The 22,105-nt window shown below is 36.6% G+C and overlaps 1 protein-coding gene across 1 annotated transcript; it reads right to left on the bottom strand.

The window, feature by feature from the left end:
* Window positions 1–70: 70 nt before the first annotated feature.
* LOC145639213 (histone-lysine N-methyltransferase ASHH2-like) lies at window positions 71–21,469 on the bottom strand. Its single transcript, XM_081690388.1, has 19 exons — window positions 21,159–21,469; window positions 20,958–21,000; window positions 18,523–20,736; window positions 18,182–18,389; window positions 14,977–15,134; window positions 14,799–14,878; window positions 14,280–14,411; window positions 14,069–14,185; window positions 13,805–13,897; window positions 12,590–12,667; window positions 12,007–12,063; window positions 8,525–9,311; window positions 8,374–8,429; window positions 8,123–8,202; window positions 7,252–7,334; window positions 7,094–7,173; window positions 4,667–4,746; window positions 2,259–2,304; window positions 71–1,520 (listed from the first exon to the last, which is right to left on the bottom strand). Exons 3-19 carry the CDS (start codon window positions 20,708–20,710, stop codon window positions 417–419), a joined length of 5,427 nt encoding a protein of 1,808 aa, XP_081546514.1. The 5' UTR covers window positions 20,711–20,736; window positions 20,958–21,000; window positions 21,159–21,469; the 3' UTR covers window positions 71–416.
* Window positions 21,470–22,105: the final 636 nt, after the last annotated feature.

Below are 22,105 nucleotides of genomic sequence, written 5' to 3' on the forward strand. Positions count from 1 at the left end.
TAGTTTACTAAATAAGTGAAGGTTATTTAGTAAACTACATCAAATGGCAATAAACATAAATACATAATGATTAAATTTTGAAATTTCAGTCTTTGAACATTCAATTTTTTATAGATGAAATTGTTCTTTTTTACAATTCCAACATTGTGAAGATGCCTAAAAGTATGAGTAAGGCAATGACAGGAATAATTATCCCACTCTATACAAGATTGACATCCAATTACAAAACTCCCTAATACCAACTGACCTTCACCCTTCCGAATCTGTCATGACACGAACCTAGCTTGAAGATGCTGTCTCAAATGAATCAATCGATCTCCATCAGTAAAAGGCAACTAGGAATGAAATAATACAAAATCAAGGAGCCTGTGAATGTTTTCCTAAAAAATCAATGAAATTAGATGCTGTAAAACCTATCAAGAATTGCCTGCATACTCTATACTATAATTTACATCAGCTAAATGCTGATCATTAAGTTCATTAGCTACTGTTTCCATATTTATGTCAAATGACCCATTTCTGGGATGCGAGGGATGATTCCCTTTGAAACCCCAACCATCTAGATTCCGAAGCCATGGCGGCCTTGGCTTCTGGTTGTTCCACTTCTTCTGTCGATTATGCCTCTTCCCTGGGAAATTTCGCAATCCCTTTTCATGATGTAATGCATTCTGATTTGTGGCAACAGAATATTGTGCATTCAACAAGCTTGCCCCAGATGTACTCGGTATGCCTTGATCCCTTTGATCACCAGCATGGGAATGGTAGCCTTCCCTTGCTTCTTCCTGGACACCCATCAGACTCCTAACACGTGGATAAGGCGGAAGTGGTGGAAAGGGTTGAAAAGGCATGGCAGGAGCAATTGCCCAACTATCAACAGTTCCACAATGAAGGGTTCCAGATTGTTGTATGATGGACAAGGGAATGCCATATGCTACAGGCAAACGTGGATTGAATCTCTCCTGGAGAAGGCCCAATGGAACTGAACACTGTAGAGAAGAAGAAAATCCAGGGGGACTATCAACAACAGGATCACGTGGATAAGAAAACCCAGGAGGTGCATCATCATCGGAGTTCTGCATCACATCATCTGTTCCCTTGTTACTATGCTTGGGTAAATTCTGAGCACCAGAGCAACCACTATCTTCCTTTGCCTCAATAACATGGGGTTGCCCCCCTTCACTAACTTCAACTTTAGGGCTTGTTCTAATATTCTTGGGTGACCTTGCAGGCTGATCCCATCTGCTTTTACGCTTCCGAGGTCTGCTAACAACAGTCTGGTTATCAGTTAACTGAGAACAAGAGGCCTCTTGCGTTCTAGCATCAGCAGGATTGTTCGTTATTCCTGATTGATCAGAACAACTTATGCGTTCTGTTTCCATTGCTCCTTGCTCTCTCCAATGATGGCATGTTCCAAAATATCTATTAGAGTTTGAACCTCTACGAAACTCTCTCCTTCGATCAACTCGATTGAATTTTCGAGGAATCCACCTATCCCGAAAGTTCCGTGCAATTTGATGGACCTGGTGCAGAAGAAAAACTAGGGATTCAATTTTCACAAAATAAATCAAATCCTGAACACAGACTTATACTTATTGCACTCAATGGAAATCTTCCATTTTTTGGGTTGGCAGAAGCTGGAAAGTGTTCGGTTAAGTTGGCATACCACATTAGACATGCAGCGACATGTACAAATAAATGAGAACACTAGAAAAACAAAACAAGAACACTATCACTAAACAGATTGGACCTTTTAGGAAATATGGTTCTGCCATACTGCCACTGTGATGGTTAACATTTAGTTCCACAGGAAAGACATAATACGCATAGGACAGTAAACAATCCATGAAACAGAATGGCATATAACGGTAGGTCATAAAAGTGTCAATGCATATGGTACCGCAAAACAATTGGTCGAGTTCCAAAAAACAAAAATATTTAGAATACAAAAGCCCATATTCGTATTGAGCCCCATAATGGTTAATGATTGAGCCACATATTACTCGTTTCAGAAATATTCAGATCAAATTTGAACACTTTATTTCAGGTGAAAACAGGAATTAGCCTTTATCACAACATGAAAATCTTAGGCTTCTTTTTCATATTAAGATAGCCAAGACCAAAATGAATGTAGCACAACATTAAAAATAAAAAAAAAATAAAATAAAAGAGAGAGAGAGAGAGGGGGGGGGGGGGGGGGGGATTTATCAAATTAAACGTATTTCACATGTATAATTCATATAAGAAAACAGGAACATTACCTGGATATCCTTGTGGTTTGTGAAATATAATATGGATTCCCTCAAACTGCAGCAGATAGTTAAAGTTTAATTAGCAAATTAAATATGACACCAGTGAACACTTAAAGTTACTTAAATTCAATGGTATACATTTCATATACATTTCACTTCACAGAAAATGTTGAGCATAGAGCAAGGAAGCGATAAGAAGATTGACTTGACAGAATGCATGAAAACTGCTAAAAGGAGGGTTTGTATTTTACTTATAAAAAAACTTGATGAAAACAACATTGTAAAGCTCCGTGAAGCAAATGGATAATCAATCAAAAGATAGCCAAGGCACTCCATCATCTATATCTATATATTCATATTAAATGTCTAAACTATAGCAAATCAAGTTTTCCCTCCTAAACAAGTTAATTAAGCTGGATATATTTTAGTGAGTTACACTAAATAAAATATTTTAGGGAAATTCTCAACGGTAACCCCCAACTTTTGCTACGAACCAATGGTAACCTCCCCTTTTTTTTATTATACAAAATGACCTTAGTTAAAAATTTCATCTCACTCATAACCTAATTTCATTAAATATTAACTATAGTTAGATTTATATTTTAAAAAAAAAAAAAAAAATTAAAAAAATTAACCTTAAACACCAAAAACCACCCACAAACTGCCCAGCCACCATCTCCCTTCCGGCACACCACCCCAAGTTCCTCCGATCGCCGGCGATGCTACCCAGACTCCTCCGACCGCCGGTGCGCCAACTCCACCTCAAACACCGCCAAGCCAGATTCCCAAATCCCCTGCCACAACCCTCCTTCCCTCTCCTCCTTCTCACCGTCACCCCACTAGAGCGCCGATCTCGGAACCCTGACCACCCCCACACCGCTGAACCCCAAACACGAATTGGATTTTGTAGATCAAACTAGGAGTGACCGCTTCAATGGAATTAGCGCCGGCTCTGAAGGGTCTTGTGGTGGCTCTGATGTGGACTGAGTGCGATGGTGGCTGTTGTGATCGAATTGGAGGTGCTGGTGGTTAATTCGGCGGCTAACGGTGGAGGTAGGGAGGTGGGTTAGTCGCGGGCTGCTGTGCGAGGGAGTTGTTGCCTGGGGTTCGGCGGTTTGGGTGTGAGGTCAGTGTTTCAGACGAGGGGGTTGGGTGGGAGGTGGCTCCGATGAGGGTGGAGGTGGAGGTGGTGGTGCTGGCTAGATCTGGTGGGGATGAGGGTGGAGGTGGTGGTTTTTCTTTTTATTTTATTTTTTTTTTCAAAGCTAACCATAGTTTTTTTTAATTAATTAACCCTCATTAATGTCATAAGTGAGATAAAGTTGTTAATTGGGGTCATTTTGTATAATTAAAAAACACAAACTTTTAAAAAAATCGGGTGTACAATAATTATTGTACATCCATTTTAAATCTCTCTTAAAGTGATCAAAAGTTACCCCTAAAATGAATAAATGTTACCCTAATATGTATTAAAGTAACCCAATACAAATAAAAATAATCTACGTTTTATTGGTAAAGAATCACATTTTAAATGACTAAAATTCAATTATTAGTGATTGAAAGTAATTTTATCACCCTTATAAAACTTTTCTTGTTCGATTTATAAAAAAAAAAAATCATATTATGTTCAAAGTTACCCAAAAAAAGGCAAAAAGTTACCCTAAATTGGCTTAAAGTTACCCCTATACTGCTCGATGTACACTAATATTAGTGTAAACCGGATGTATACAAAAGTTTTTGATTAAAAAAAGGGGAGGTTACCATTGGTTCGTAGCAAAAGTTGGGGGTTACCGTTGAGAATTTTCCAATATTTTATTGCATTGATTTATATGTATGAGTATTAGAGAACAATAATTTTCTACCACAAACGTCATTTCCAATGAAAATATTTATTTTATTATTTAAGTCTTGGAAATTGTTTTGATACAAAATGCCCAATATCTATTTCATAAATGGAGTACTATACAGTGTTAATTTTGGAAAATAAAAATATAAACTCAGTATCGCTTAAAAGATCACCTAGTTATTCGATATTTTAATTTACAAAAACCAAAACCAGATATATGAGCCTTCATACTTTTTCCTTGAGAAAACAGATATCAGCATTAAATCACTCGGAAAACTAGAAAGTATTCAAAACCAGCAAATTCTAAATCTGGACTTCATACCTCCTCTTTACAGCCTCTTATTATATTTATTTATCGTAGATAAGTCACAACAGCCTAAAAGTAGAGGCCAAAAAGAAAAGACAATCCCAGGAAGAAAAAAAAATGTGAACTAATTGAAGCTATCAGTGATTCAGCACAATTAATCAGAAAGCATCCAGTAGACTTCTTTCACTTGCAAAGTTTCTAAACAATTCATCAAATGCCAGAAAAGAAATTGAAAAACAAGCTAATTAAATTATTTTCTCTAACCTCTCAACTCCAGGATGTACAGAATCTTCATTAATGCGATCCACAGTCAAAATCTCCTTCTTAGCCAGAAATTCCAAAGCCTGCAAAACACATCCCACATTGTTTAACAGATGCATTATCCGCACACATTTAGACGTAACTAAGAAGCAAACAGCATCACAAGGAGCTATAAGCAAGTAGACAACAGAATAGAACTTGCTGCTTGGCAAAGGTTGCAGTTACATGGAATCAACCTTAATTAACCAGTAGATGTCCTACTCCAAACACAGTTCAAGATATGCATCATCCACTTGCTTTAAACATAACTAAGAAGCATGCAATCTCAATTAAATCCTTTAATTATAAAATTAAAAAAAATAAAAAAATAAAAAAAAAAACAGCAGGAGGGATAATCTCCAAGAGTACACAGAAGCAGCCTTATCCATAACCAGCTAAGCTCTTAATTATTCAACAATGCTCAAGGATATGAACAAATCACTTTAACTTCATTTACCGCAGATCACAAAATGACAGCAGATTAAGGCTAGAAGTTTCAGATGTGCAATTACCTTTAGTTAAGGATAACAATAATTTTAGGATACAACGGGCATAGCATATGCAGGATTGGATGACTTCTCATTTGCTACTTTTAGCTAAATTAGCCCATTGTCAACACAATATTACGTTCCTCATACATATATGCTAATATGTTCATTAATCTCTAACAAATCTAAACTTAGATCCAGCTGTGACATACAGCAGCGGTATAGGCTAATAGATACAGTACTTTTTTTTTTTTTAAGACCGGATACAGTGCTTGATCTAATAGAAACTGTAGTCTGCTTGGAAAATTAAAAATACCCAGTGTCCCCTATACAGGTCCACTTAGACTTTTCATGGTCTTTGAAACCAAATATTAACCAATGAATTTGTCACAAATGTAGAAGTATACTCTCATGAAAGTACTCAAAAAGTCTCTTGAAAGTACTTATAAGCATATAACACTGTAATGCCGAAATTCAGCATAAATTAAACATTAGCAGTCAACATTTGTAAACTTCGAATCAAGAGTAGACATATATCAAGGGGTGACAAAGATTCAAAATTTTGGCAGAGGTCAGAGTCAACCTTCAAAATGCGATAGTGTTGCAATGAAGTACACAGCAAGAAATTCAGCAAACAGAAACCAGATATATCGGAATTCTACTGTTTGGATTACACAATTAAATTATACTCCAATCTACTGTCACCGACACACACAATGAACCGGAATCCCTCCCAAGTAATACAGGATAAATTTAAACATATGTGATAAATTAAAGAATGGGACAACAATCTTCAGCTGTAGGACTCCCACATCAGTTGGTAATGTGTTACTAGGACAAGAGAATGGATACATAGCACTTCATTTAGACCACAACCATGCAAAATTTTTCTTTTATTGAGTAACATAGATTGAACACATTCCGATTAAAAAGACCATATAAATGATATATCATAGCAGCAAGGCATCTAAAATGATCAGATATATGTTCAAAAGCAAGGAAATGTATGAAAAAATATATCTTAATCATCCATGAAAGATTGCTGAAAATAGTAAAGAAAACTCCTTGGCATTATGGGTGAATTATTGGTATGTATGTTGAAAAAATTGTCCATTGAGAGGAAGGGGAAAAAAAATAAATAAATAAAAAACCTCTTAAGTAAAGGCTACTTTTCTGTTATATGGTCATTAGTTTAGAACCTTGGACAGGTTGATAGAAGGAAGTTTTATTTGACTAGTAATGGCTTCTTTTCTGTTACGCACCTAACTCAAGAGGATTTTATTAACATAAATCAGACATAAACAAAAGAAGTATTTTGATTCTTTACAGAAAATAGTAATAATTAGAAAGAAATGCAAATTTTTGCTTCCAATTTAAAAGACAGTGTCTATTCTAATTTTCTCTAGCCTTCTTTACTTAAATCACCTCTAATCTAAAAAAACAAAATACTGTCATGTTATCCTGCAGACCTGCAGTGCCTGATAGAATAAAGGCTAAAGAATCCATTAGCTAATTTCCATGATGAAACTTATAAAATCCTCCTATTCCAAATGAAAACAAACATGTATTTATTCCTGGATAAACATTTGGTTTTTTTTTTTGTTTTTTTTTTTTTTTTTTTTTTTTTTTTTTTTGACATCTGGATAAACATTTGTAGATAATACCCAGATATTCAATATCCATGAAGTAAATACATCACTTTTTGATCAGAAAAGCGTCAATAAACCACATCAAAGCTATTCTAGATAATAGCCACGTCAGTCATGTGATTTACAACATAATTAATCAAATACATGTAAGACCAAGATATTTTATCAAAAACAAATTTGTAAGATAGAATCCAAATTTGTCAAAAACAACAGATTCACCATACTTTATCAAAGACCAAGAGGTTCATGCATACCTTAAGAAGTTTCCGTAAGATGGGAATCTTCTGAAAATCGCTTCTGTAAAGCTTCATCATATTATGTAGCATCTGCAAACCTGGAAAATAAAGAAGTTTCACGCATCAAGGAATGCAACAAATGCAGGGCAGATGCTACATCAATACAAACAAAATACCATTTTTGTTGATTATGTCCAAAAGCACCCCGCGGGATGTTGTTTTCAATATCGCGTCAAGTATCATTGAAAGATCTCTATTGCTGCAGCAAACGAAAGAAAAAATACAGTGGGTCACAAACCCAGGACAAACAAAGAGAGCAGAATCACAAGCTCAATTCAATTCAAACATTCACTAAGAATAGCAATTTTCAACCGAGAGATCTCCAAAATCTTATCTTAATACAGTGTCAGCTGGCCTACAGAGTCATACAATCATGTACAAAAGAAGCAAAAATCAACATCTAGTAAGTTTCAAGCTGAGATCAATTTCAGCCAATTCAATACAATTGACACCAAAAATTCCAAGACTGTCCATTTCATTTAACTACAGAATATTAGCCCCAATGTTACTAGCTCAACCCCCTAACAACAATATTACTTGCTTTTATGTGATATAAAGAGAGATAGAGAGGAATATAAAGAGGGATCAACGTGAACACGACATAGATAGAGAGCCTATCAGCCAAATCATATATATTTTGAAACTTTTTAGAATGGTAAGTGTTGCAATAATATGAGAACATAGGGAGTTAGTTAAAAAAAATCCCCTTCTTCGAATCGATATGAGATCAAATTCCATTTTGCCAACTCTAATAAACCATTAGTAGAGTACATAAAGTTTCCCTCTCCAAAGAACCAAACTCTATCAAAACCATTTTGATTTCTCAGTAAAGGAGATTAGACCTCGTTGCCTGATATTGGAAGAATAACTCAAGAGACCAATACAATTAAACATGACATAATAGAAATTGAAAGAAAACAGTGTTACACTGAGACAGATGAGAAATTAAAACAAGAAAACCAATTCAACAGTTAAACCATAACTCACCTCTGAATTGATCCCCCATTGCCACTATCACCAGAAGCTGCAGTTAGAAGCAAAAGTTTCAAGTAGCCTTTAGAGGCATCCTACAAGGAAAGAAAAGCAAAAAACAAACATTCAGCACCTGAATCCCAACAGTTATCTTATCTATTGGTCTTTTATCTGTGGTCATTTAAGAGAGGGAAGTAGGGAACTATCATTGTCAAGGACAGAAAGTGTTCAAACCATATCTCAAAACAACAGTCAGTTAACCATACCTTCTTTTTGCAGATACCACCATCAGCATCAAGTAATTCGTTGAGCTTCTCTTCAACTGTGAGTTACATGAATTATTAGTAAAAAGGTATTATCCATATGGTTAATCATAATATAAATAACTAAATATATAAATATAAAAAATAAACCTACCTGCTTCAAGATGACCATTGACAGAACCCTCCAGTAATTTCTTTGGTTTGCAGGACAAAATCTTTGATCTCTGGGCTAATAGAGGAGCCTTCCCAACATTGGCTGAATTGCCACTAACCTTGCGGTTCTTAACAGATTTAGACGGACGAGAAATTTTCATGCGAGAACGAGGTCTGGCAATAGGTGGTTCACACTCAATGTCAACTTCAGACACCCTACCCTTAGAATCAATTGAACCGTATTGAGACTTTTTTATTGCATTATCCACATGAAGTAAATCCGATTCTGGGGAAGATGTTAGTGTGCCTGTATGTGCTGTTTTTGAAGTATGATTTTCTACAGCAGATATATGTTCATTTCTCAAATTCTCAGGTCCCAAGTCTAATGAACTATCTGTAGATTCATGAACTTCATGAACGGAGTCCTTTACTAGCACGATCTGTGATTGCCCAACATCATCAATCAGAGAGTCTACTTTATTCACCATTTGTCCTTCAACTATAACTTCTGAATTCTTGAGAGTCAAGTTATCTTCACTCAGAACCTGTTCAGCATCCTGATAACTTGATTTAGCCTTCATATCCTCTAGGGTACGGTCAATTTTACCATTTTCATCAATGACAACAGGTTCTGGAAATTCCTCATCTGAGTCTCCTTGAACAATTACTTGTGTATTGAGTGGATCACCTCCAATATAACCCCGACACTTACGAGAACCACAGTGACATTTCTTAGCAGCAGCACCAAATACCCGTACATAGTTGTAGTCAAAAGTCAACTCTTCACCCTGCATGTCAAGTTACAACCTTGTGAATATTCATCATAGCACATCAACTATTACATCAATGACATAGTTAACCGGAAATAATTAAATTAACAAGATCATACTCAGTCTACAGAGTCTATGCAGTGCCTCTTTGAGGTTCAGGGTGTCTTTTTAACCCTCACCTCCTCTTGTAAACAGGGGAAGACGCTAGGAATCTTTTATTAAAACATATATATTTATCTACTCTCTAATAAATTGATTGTAAACAGCCTCCTAAGAGTCTAAACCCACCAAAAGTGGAATCTATTTGTTGTCCAACTGTTTCCCATAGTCTGTCAAAATTCATCAGTTACACCAATCAAGATCAATGTAGCCATCCAGGTTAGGCGGTTGAAGATATCAAGCAGGAGTGTGAAACGGAAAGGCAAACAGGTTTTTCACTGAAGCCGAGGAGCAGTAGGATGTATAGAGACAGCAGCGATTGATACTATGACTCATAGGGGTTGCCACAAGGTTTGAAACTTATTGGTCATAGGGCATATCTGATGTATGGAATTATTACACACATCCCCTGAATAGTTGTTTCAATAACATTTCAAATGCATAAACGATTTGGAAAAGAAAATGACTGAGGAAAAACATGGGAAACAAAGTTCCCCTCACAGGGTAACATGTTTTCCAATCACTATTGCAATATGTATGCACACTTTCTGGCAAAACAATAGAAGACTTTCTGGCAAAACAATAGGAAGTAAAATAGAGGTAAAAGAGATAACTAAGGGGCCACAAAATGATCTTTTACACGTTGGCAATGCCAAATATACAGTTTACGGCAGCTATCATATCCCAGGCAAGCCAATGCAGATGACGTTTACATCACCACAATTACCAGCCCATTCTCTATCTTGGAATGAGAAATAAACAGAGCATTTACCATACCAATTACAGATGACGGAGAATTAACATTTTGGGGGCACATGTTTAGGAGGAAAGGAAAAAAAGGGGGGAAAGTAAAAGAACACGGATGATTCCCTTTTTTATTATAAAGGTCATTTAATCTTTCCCTTTAACACTATGTTTCCCCCACATTCCTCTCCCATGACTACCCTACCTCAATCCCTCTAATGGAATTACACCAATCCCCAAACTCCTCTACACCAAATCACCTTAACCCAAATCACCCAATCAACCAACCACCATGTATACCCACCCTAACACCTCGAAAAGGTGAAGTCCACCCCACCCTACCCAAAACAACCCCTATTACCACAAAAACCCACGCTACCACCCCGAAACCACCCCTAAAGGCTAAAATAACCCCAACTAGGCAACCACCACAACTACCCTACCCCATCCACCATTCACCCAATTATCACAAAATCCACCAAACCCTAGACCTCGCAATTCTGACCCGACTCGAATGATCCGACCAGCAACCCAAAATTGACCCAAATCATTGACCCGAAAATGACCCAAACTGAATTTTAACCCATACACAGCCCGAAATGGAGTTAACCTGAATGCGACCCGATGCCCAAAATAACCCGGCCCAAAATTGACCCGAAACCCAAAGTTGACCCGACCCAAAGTGACACAAATTGATTAACCCGATGAGACCCGACACGAAGTGACCCGACCCGAGATGAGACCCGACACGAAGTGACCCAATAAGTACTCACATTTTTTTAAAAAGAAACTTATCTTAGATTCTAATTATTATTAAAAAAAAAAAAAAAAATTTACGATTATTACTGAAATAAGAGGGAATCCTCCAACAGAATTTTTAAGAGAATTTATTTTTGGCGACTCGAACTGACCCAACCAAAACTCAACCCAAAGGTTGACCCAAAATTGACCCGAAAGCTGACTCGACTCGAACCCGACCCGAATACTAGCGACTCGAAAACGACCTAACCCAACCTGAACCAAACGGCTTGTTTGCCGGGACTCACCCCCACGAAAGAGGGGGAGAGAGAGAGAGAGAAAGATGGCCACCCTCTATTGTTGCCGCCACGTTGCCTAGTGAGAAGGGATGTAGGGTGGGACGGTGGTGGTGGTGGTGTTATCGTCATGGTGGTGGTAGTGGTGGCAATGGTATGGATTGCAATCCCTTTCTCCCTCTATGTCCACATAAATAAGTAACATTAGAGAATTTTTCATTCCTTTCCCTTTATATCCCTATTTTACTCCTTTTTACTTCCCCCTCACAAAAATAAGTAACATTTAAGAACTTTATTTTACTTACCCTTTATATCCCTTCTTTAGCCCTTTTCCCTTTCCCCCTCATACAAAACTATCCTACTTTCTACTAGTACTTCTTTGTATTCCATTTTCCATACAAAGTGGGATGGTCATAAAGCACATTGCTTAGACAATAGAAGCACTTGATGCCAACTATGACCTAACATCAAATCCATTGACTCAATTATAGCATAACATAACTATAATGAGTGTCAACAGAGATTTGGAAGGGAAAAAAAAAAATTCCTTTCTTCCATCATACAAAGATTCAAAGAACATAACAAAGCATTTCCCCTCTGGCAATTCACTCAAAGCACCAGTACAGAATAGAAAGTAAGATAACATAAAGAGGTGATATTCTACAGACAAACATAGTAACTGTGGTATACTATGTTTCTACTTAATGAACACTTCATACTAATGGATTAGAGCATTAATGGGTTCATGTAATAGCAGAAGAAAAGGAGACAAGTACCTTCTTGATATTCCTCAATGCAAAGAGGCCAACACATATTTCTCCATTTACTACCCACTGTTTCAAAAAAAAAATGTAGCTCAACAAAAAGAAAAGGATATAAAAACACATTTTCATCGATAGAAATAAATTAAGGTAAGCTATACTTTAACTTCCAAGTATAATCAGACTGCAAACTTTAATACAAGAATTCAATGGGGGATAAAACCAAGCCAAAAAAAAAAGGAACACACCCAATGGCTTAACTAATAACTATAATATGTACCATTCAACCAAAATTTCACACACACACACCAAAAAGAATAAATAAATAAAAAGGGCAAGTCATCTTTTTAATATATTAATGACTTGTCACATTTTGAGAGTCCATCAAGAAAAAACACGTATAACTTCAGACAAATTACAATTTTCAAATAGTTTAGAAGGTACTAGAGTTTTCACCAGACATTTAATATTATACAAAATACCTTAGGTAGCCAGTAAGAGTACTTACCCCCATAAGTTAAAATAAATAAAAATGTGGAAGAAAAAAGACAGTTCACACCACAGGTAAAAAGAACAAGTTAGTCGAAAGTAAATTCACCTTCTCAGTACGACAATTAGGATCACAACTATGGTTAACAAAGCGACCTAAGTTTCCTTTGGCACTTGCATCTATAACCTGTGATTCAGGACAAAATGAAGCACATCAAACACGTGACAGAAATATTACATATCCGTCAAGAACCTGCAACACATAAACTAAAAAAAGTTTAACACTTAACAGAGACCTAGAAAAATAATCAAACTAAATCCAGTCCCATTGTTCCAAATCCCTGCCTCCACCAGCTTACATGGGCAGGGTATTAATCAAGAAGAATACTGTCCAACATAGAAGAAAAGATGCTCCATCAATTGAACAAAGCAACGTGCAATGCCCCATAAACTTCTTCAAGAAATTACATTTACTCGAAATTTGCTGATAATACTGCTATTTTCTTGTCAGACAACCTAATTAAAATAAAAATGCTCTTTTTCATATTTAAGTTTCTTTCAAGTCATATGATAATCATAGGATATCTCAGTGTTTAGGGGTGTCATCAAGAGCTTGCCCATCTCTTACTTCAATCTCCCTTTAGCAGATCTAGGAATGACTTTTCAGACTGCAATGAACCAAAGGCCACCCATCATACGGACGTACAGCAGGAGACAACACCAACAGAAGACAGCAGCAACAGGGCTCGAGCAGGGCACAAACACACCACAACAGCCTCCCAGGGCAGAGGGGTAAAAGTGCAGGGGACCGTTACTTTACCTGTTCTATTTTGGAAGCTTTTGGAAGAGGACAAAAATAGTTGTTGTAGTAATTAAGGCTTTGCCACTAGTAAGTAGTATATATAACAATGAATAGAGAGAGCTAGAGTATTCAGAAAAATTGTATTGAAACCTTGGAGATTTATGGTTTAAAGCCATTAAATTTGTAACTCTTAACCTTTCGGTTAACTACCTATCAATCTACTCTAGTCTTCTTCCTTGTTTGTGTTTGTTTTCCCCGCATATTCATACGCTGTCTGTTGCACAGACTTTGGTGAGAGGGTTTTTGAAAGCTAGATAGTAATTCGAATCCCCATATATTTTCCTCTACTTTATAAGCTTCCAACAAGTGTTGCTAAGACTTAAATAATTAGATATAAACAATGAGAATGACTGTAAAATAAAAGTACCATAGGGTACTTAAATGCCTACAGCAACTGCATTAGTTGTTGTACACCAAAAGCATGGGGCCCATAAAGAAATTCACGAAAAGAGCAGTACAAACCTCGTTCCCATTCAGGGTCATAAAGTAGAAATGCTTGTGGCCCTTTGCAGCATAATCTTTTTGCCGTGCCTCATAAGATTGCAAATCCAGCACCTAGACAAAAATGATGTGAGACTTGTTTCAAACAACCTCAATACATAAAACAGAGCAAATACTCTGACCATTAATGACAGCATTTTTTGTTTTTTTTTTTTTGAGGCATTATACTTTATATTACTAAATATAATGTTACCTAAACAATAATCAAATAGTTCAGATATGTACCTCGCCAACATATTCAATGAGAAACTTCCCTTCAGAGATATTTTCCAAGACTTGCAATCCATAACCCTTTTTCCCACAACGAAACCAACTCAGCATGGCATATTGCTGCTTTTGAAACTGCAGGAAAACAGAATCTTCACAACATGTCCCCAAAAGATAGAATTTCACCGTAAATATTAGCATGTAGCACTGTTCACAAACAAGCACCTACCAGCTGATTAGAACAAAGATCTCCACATGGGCAAGTTCCTTGAACACACTCAATGTTCAACATTCTATTCAAACACTGACTACCACAGCCCAGCCGACCATCTACAGGAGGTTTGCAATGGCAAACCATTATCTGATTAAAAAGAACAGTCAGAACAAATAAGAGAGGTAATTTATAGCACAAAAGGGTAAGGTAGCTTTACTGAATAAAAAAGTGCATACACGTGTGTAGGACTGTAGGTGTAAGCTTCATTTAAAAATTTCCAGGACATTACTTCAAAATTTTATTTCAAATCAAATTACACTGGAAAAGGCATCAAGAAAAAGAGCAGTTTATGGGATATATATTTCCCCAGCAGAAATCACAATCAAACTGTTATTTGCTTATATAGAAGTCAAGAAGCGTCTTAATTCATCGGCTTCCAATTATTAAAATCGAAATTGTCACATTAAAGAGTATCAGCCTAGTATGACATTACAAGATCACTAAAATTTAATAAGTTCAGGAGAATCATCCAACCTCGTCCATAGATTGGGCCTTGCGACTGCGGTGTAGAAACAAGTTAGACTTTATTAGCATCCAAGTTGACGGCTGCAAAGCTGAAAGACAAAATGAAAAGAAGAGTAAATCCTAAAAACTATATAAACTACAATAACTTTTGGAACAATTATATTCCACTAGCAAAGCCAAACACAACCTGCTGATTGCCCAAGACCACCACCCTTGGAACCTAAGTGCCCACCACGAGCATCTTCTTCATCAGATATTTGCAACTCAGCATTGATCTCAGCATTGGACTTCTCTTGAGGAATTGAACAATCAGCAAAAGCTTGATCTTGGTTATCTTTGCAAGTCCTATGAGCAACATTTTAATCAATAAAATATAGAGTATAAGGCAAAACCACAAACTTAACTTTTCTCAACTGAAAAGCTATAAATATATGCATGAGTACCAGCTACCAGACATTAGCCTTCACCCAAATTCACAACCTACCAATGATAACCAAAAAATAAGTTTCTAAATAATACTTGCTCCCTTTTTTTTAGTTGACATATTTGGTTTTGGCACAAAAATAAAGGAAGGATAAGTAAAAATGACAAAAAACATAGATGCCCGTATCCATTAACCCACCCACCTACCCTTCTTCTTGACTACAAAAATTTTACAGAACCACCAACATCCCTACCTTCCTCAACTCTTCAACCCCACCACCATATGTCCATCTTTAGATTCTTCACAACCACCAAACACCATCAGGTGACTCTTCTCCCTTTGAAATTCTCTCTTCTTTGAATCCTTTGAACTTTTCTCTACTTTAAATAAACATTTGTTTCAAAGAAAACATAGTGTGATTTCTATTGAGACAAGAGGAGTGTAAAATGGAAAATTAATAATGTGTCAAAGCCCATATCTTGTGACCCATTTTGACTCACTTTCTCAGATCTTTGGCGAATCCAACTCATCAAAGCCCTAGTCACTACTTTACTACAAACCACCGGCAAAGCCCCCGAAATCCTAGGATCTCTCACACCACCTTCAACTTCTAATGGCAGCACTTCCTTCCAACCCCCAAACAACTCTCTTTCTTGTGGAAAAGTGACGAGGGGTTGGTGGTTGTGGTTGTGGTGGTGGTGGTGGTGGTGGTGATTGGTGGTAGTGGTTGTAGTGGTGGTGATAATGGAAAATGGGTGGTGATCTTTGCCTCTGGGTTAGGGAAGATGATGACAGGGGTATGAGAGTTCAGGTATGGTGAAGGGAGAGGAGAAAGAAAATGGAGTAAAAAGAGGACCCTTAAAATTTTTGAGGGTAAAATGACAATTTAACATTAAATATTATCCAAAATAGAAACATGCCCACTAAAAAGAAACTTCCCATAAAGTAATACGTGGCAACTAAAAAAGAACAGGGTAGTAGAAGATATGGTGCTACGAGCTTACAACACTTTTGATTCGCCCAAAAAATACTTTACAATTCAAAAAACCATGAACATTTAAGCAGTTCAATTTAGGCCAAATGGAGAACACAAAAAAAAAAAAAAAACAAAAAAAAAAACTTCTCTCATACTCCGCATACAATACCACCCCTCCTAAATAATCTAAACAGATTGTTTTTCAATCCCTTGTCAAACTGAGGAATAACGAACAAATTTGTAAAATTTTTAGCATCACCAACATAGATGTAAAGAGCATTCGAAGAGAAATGAAAGAAAAGGCAACCATCAAGCACACATAGTCATAGCTAAGAATCCTTTTCTCCAGCCTAATTTCAAGCTCAAATCCAGGCTACTCCTCCAAGAAGGCAAGAACTACTTCATAATGCCACTTTTGTTGCCATCGCCAATAGTGTATTAGTATTTCATTTTTTATTAGTTGATATCTTTACAATTATTATTACTCCTATTATGTTTTGTATTACCTTATATAAGTTTGCTCTTTCTTTTGAGGTTTAAAGAACACAGAGGTCAAGTAGTCTATATTCTATCCTTCACAGGACCTACTAAATAATGAAAGATATGGTACTAAAAGCCTACAACTCTTTTCGTTAGCTGAGACAGATACTTTACAATCCTAAAAAGTACACATATAAGCAATTCAATTGAGGACAAAGAGAGCACAACCAATTAATATCATATTCCGCATACAAACACCATCTCCCTCCTAAATGGTATAAACTGATTGTTTTTCAATCGTCATAATGATGAAAAACAAACAAAATTGCATAATTTTTCACATCACCAACATAGAAGCAAAGATCATTCAAAGAGGAATGACAGAGAAGGAAAACATCAAGCACACATAGTCATAGATAAATCCCTTCCTCCAGCCTTATTTCAAGCTCAACTCCAGGCTACTCCTCTCACTTCATAATGCCAATTTTATTACTGTCAACAATGTTATTATTGTATTTTTATTAGTTATTGTCATAACAATTGTTATCACTTACCCCTCTTATGCTTTTTATTACCTTATGTAAGTTCTCTTTTTCTTTTAAGGTTTAAAGAGCACAAAGGTCAAGGCAGTCCATAACCTACCCTTCACAGATCCAACCCCCCCCCCCCCCCAGCCCCTTACAAACACGCACACTTATGCACACAACTCCTTACTAGGTGGAGATAATTTCCATAGATAAATCAATAATTACAAATGGATAATGTGCATTTGATAAAAGAATTTAAGGCATTACCATACAATCTTTGACTGACCGAATTAATATCATATTCCGCATACAAACACCATCTCCCTCCTAAATGGTATAAACTGATTGTTTCTCAATCGTCATATTGATGAATAACAAACAAAATTGCATAATTTTTCGCATCACCAACATAGAAGCAAAGAGCATTCAAAGAGGAATGACAGAGAAGGAAAACATCAAGCACACAGTCATAAATAAATCCTTTCCTCCAGCCTTATTTCAAGCTCAACTCCAGGCTACTCCTATCACTTCATAATGCCAATTTTATTACCGTCAACAATGTTATTATTTTATTTTTATTAGTTATTGTCATTACAATTGTTATCACTTACCCCTCTTATGCCTTTTATTACCTTATGTAAGTTCTCTCTTTCTTTTAAGGTTTAGAGAGCACAAAGGTCAAGGCAGTCCATATCCTACCCTTCACAGATCCCCCCCCCCCCAGCCCCACACACACCTCCTTACTAGGTGGTGATAACTTCCATAGATAAATCAATAATTACAAATGGACAATGTGTGTTTGCAACATAAAAGAATTTAAGGCATTACCATACAATCTTTGACTGACCGATAGCAAGAAATGGTCCATTACACATAAATATCCAGCTATGTACGGCTAGCATAAACCCAACAGCATATTATCACTAAATGCAACCTAGGTTTGTTTGTAAATAAAGTATCAGCATATTCAGCAATATGACAATACCATCTGCAGTCTGTTTCTTCAATGGTATCTGCTAGGTTAGCAGGTATGCAACGCCACTTTAGACACTCATCACAACAAACCCATGCAAGACGGGGAGCCAATGTCTGGTTCGCAGCTCCAGTTGGTACAGGATCCAGGCAACATGCATTCTCCAGTAGCACTTCATTGCTAGAATATGTTCTTCCCACATCAACCAAATCATGATTCCCTGAAACAGTTAGCAATATCTTTTAGCTCGAATAGCAAAGCTATAATCAAAAGATTCAAAAATAGGAGAAAACATATAAAAGGCACCAAGTAGAAACAGCCAGAGAGAAACGTAACCAATAAATTTTGGATACCTGTTCCTGGTTCGGCCCTTATCGTGTATGCCTCATTTAAAATGCCAGAATCCCTCACTTTGTGCTTACTCTTCAGCTTACTTTTACTTTTCAGTAGGCTAGAAGGTTCCTTTTGATGATCAGTGACATCCATGTTCTTAGACTTATTCTTGGGTTTCCCTTTGGCTCTTGAACCTTTGGAATTTTTCGTTTTTTGAGTTTTATTATTGGAAGGAACCAACTGACATGAACTCCCAGAATTTGCAGATTCAATCCCAATGTTCATACTAGGACAAGTATTGATATCAGAACCATTGTCCAGACTTGAAGCCCTGTGACAACCTTCATCAACAACCGGCAACAACTCTGTTATAGCTAGCTCACTGCCAGAGGTGTTACTTGGAGGATTTTCACTTTCCCCATTTACATTATCAGTAAAACAAACATCATTAACTGAATTCTGCAATTGTCCGCCCTTAGTAGGCACCTTATCTCTATCAGCACTATGTTGGTACTCCAAAACAGGATTGCCTGCTAGACAGAGCTTGTCTTTCTTGTATCTTCTGCTCTTACTCTTTACAGAAGAATCGGGGAAGCTGTGACTCTTGGGACAGGCATTGCCACAGGAGGCCCTGGGCCCAATAATAGAGTCAAGTGCCTGGTCAATGACCTCTGAATCAGGTGATGTACCAGGGTCTGAAAACTTATCAGCAACGGAGCTGTCCCGCTTTTCAAATTCCAGTTGAGAAGCATTTGCAAGACTACACTTGCCTGACTCAGAACAAATCTCTAGGTTTGAACCTGAAAACTGGACATTTGATGTAGAATTGCTGCATGGTATTAATCCAGGCATCTCTTTGGGAACTGAGCTATCCATCACATTTCCTCCAGCACTATCAATATAGGGACATAAATTCAGTCCCTTACCTTCATTAGAAGGCTGAAAGCCAGGTAAAGCGTCAAATACTACTGGAGGCATGCCATCCACCTTACGAGACTCTTCCTTTTTCCCAAAAGTAACCTTAATGCGAATAGGACGAATAGGAACTTCTTGTCTGTCGTCTGAAAAATTTGAGCTTGCAACCATCTTAAGCTTATTTTTCTTCCTGCTCTTTTGGCCTGCCTTCTTTTTTCTTGATCTTTGATCTATCATTAAGTTTACGGAAATCTCATTGCTCTGTTGAAAGTACTTTGACAATGTGTCTGACATCCCCCAACCAGATGAACGATTTGATCTACTCAAGCTACTACGTTTTTTTCTTGTAGCCTCTGCAAGAAAATCAATGTTTCGACAGAGTGACACTTTAGAGGCCTTCTTTGTGCGTTTAGTTGCATTTTTTGCCTTTTGAACTTTCTGTACTGATTTTTTACTCCTAGAACTCCTTCGCAAAGGCAAAGAGGAAGTGTCAAGAGATTTCAACTCACACGTATCACCATCTGTTCCAGCATTATCCTTTTCTGTGTAACCGCCTTGGTTAAAAGTATCAACTGCACAGGTAAAATTAGGAGCAGCATCACAACCCTTCAATCTAAATGTACTTGGCATCACCAAGTTCTTTGAAGATCCATTAACCATAGTTCCAGAATAAACAGCCTCCACAGAACCTCCATCAGTGGAATTGACACAATCTGCTTTAGTATCTGACATATACTCCTCTGCAAAACCACTCAGAAATGAGTTTATCTCACGCTCACATGGTCCCCCATCAAGACATAAGTTGTTCAAGCAGCATTTGATGTCTGATGCATTTCCCAATTCAGAGTCGTTATCATCGTGCTCACACTTCCTCTCAGTAATCGGTTCAAAATCTGTATCGGGAAAAAAATCTCCTGCATTTTCGTCTCTATGATCCAACTCAGACAAACCCTCCTCAGAAGAAGATACCAAAGCAGTGTCCTTTTCACCTCTAGGTTCCTGTAAACTAATGTCCAACCCCGAAACTGAAAGGGGCGTAAGAATCAACTCATCCAGCCTCTCACCTAAAGCATCACACACGAGCTCCTCAGCGCCATCAGTACATTCTAAACCAGCATTCTCAATAAAAGCCTCAGAATTCTTATCAGCAGTCACAGGACTATCAAATGTTGTATGTCTATCTTCCATTCCCAATTCACCTAACCCAACACCCGAGTCCGGTATACAATGCTGCTGACAGGCCCGTCCCTGAGCCAGGGCAGCAGGGTCGGCCGCCAAGAGGTCCAATTTCATAGTTCAATACTAACATTCAAAAGGTTCTGCAACACATTAGCAACAAATTTTGATTCCATTATTAAAACAAGCTCGAAAAATCACATAATTTTAGGAAATTCAATAATCAAATTAGAATCAATAGGTTCAAATATTTTAACCCTAAATTAACTATATACTGACAATTAAACTAAATTAAATTAGATAAACAATTAACCCTAGATTGTGAAATTAACATGATTATTACAAAAAGAAACAACCAACTAACCTCGTAAGCTGCATCAATGGAGGATACAAATGTCAATGGAGAACTGAAAGAGAGAAGAACAAGTAAGGCTACGTTCAAATATTCCCAGAAAAATTTACACATAAATAAAAATTAAATTAAATATTAAAAAAAAACCCACAAAAATTAAATTAAAAACAACAAAAATAACAAAAACAAAACAAAAAATAAAAATCTGGGTACCTGGTTTTGAAGAAAGAGAAAGATGAATTAAGTCGTTGAAGAAATTTTGTTGGTTTTTCTAATTTTTTTTGTTTTTTTTTTCTATGACATTATTTCATGAATTAAATTTTTTATTTTTTGGAGGTGACCTTAATTGAGAAGAAGGGAGGAGAGAGAATACGAGCAAAGGTGTGTCAAAGTGAATAAAACGGTTTATATGATGAAAAAAAAAATCCAAAAAAATCCCCAAAAAAAAGAAGAAAAAAAGTGTCCTTAAGAAGAAGGGCACTGAAGGAGAGGAGAGAGAAAGAGGGAGACTTTGTTCGTAACAAGAACAAGACGACCTTTTTAACTCGTATTCTTTGTTGTTTGAAGATGAATGTGGGTGTGGAGGTGGAATAATTGGATACTTTAGGGGAATTCTTCCAAGTGTTTCATGATCGTTATACTTTCTCCGTTTGTTTTTTTAAGGGTATCTTTATCGGTGAGATTGAATATGGTAAGATGGATAGGTCGGTTGAATTGGGTTTGATATTGGTTGAGTTCGATGGTTTTGACATTGTTGATTACTGTAAATTGGATGATTTTGACGGTGGTTGATTTGAGGTGTTAAAATTCGTTAAATCAATTGTGTTAAAGTTCGTTAAATTCGTTGAATGATATTACCTTGTTGAAACATATAGTAAGATATTGTATATTTATTTTAAATTCATATCAACTTACCAATTATAATACATTCAGTTATTGTTGTATTCAACATGACTTTGCTGTTAACACTCGTGTGCAAGTTTAAAGACATTTGTAATCATAAATATGATGATTTAGGGATTTACTGAATCTGGAGGATCATATGTGTTAAGATTCGTTAAATCAGTTATGTTAAAGTTCGTTAAATTCGTTCAATGATATTACCTTTTTTTAAATAAAATGATATTACCTTGTTGAAACATACAGTTTTATATTGAATA

Source organism: Chenopodium album, chromosome 7 (genome assembly GCF_948465745.1).
Source record: "Chenopodium album chromosome 7, dcCheAlbu1.1, whole genome shotgun sequence".
In the NCBI taxonomy this organism is placed as follows: Eukaryota; Viridiplantae; Streptophyta; class Magnoliopsida; order Caryophyllales; family Amaranthaceae; genus Chenopodium; species Chenopodium album.

What these genes read in the sequence shown, in the direction of transcription:
- LOC145639213 (XM_081690388.1), bottom strand. Translation starts at nt 20,710, where the DNA reads ATGAAATTGGACCTCTTGGCGGCCGACCCTGCTGCCCTGGCTCAGGGA. An exon ending in AAGGGCCGAACCAGGAACAG is followed by an intron (nt 18,390 to 18,522) that starts GTATCCAAAATT and finishes TAACTGTTTCAG; the next exon opens with GGAATCATGATTTGGTTGAT. An exon ending in CAATGGTCATCTTGAAGCAG is followed by an intron (nt 8,430 to 8,524) that starts GTAGGTTTATTT and finishes TGTAACTCACAG; the next exon opens with TTGAAGAGAAGCTCAACGAA.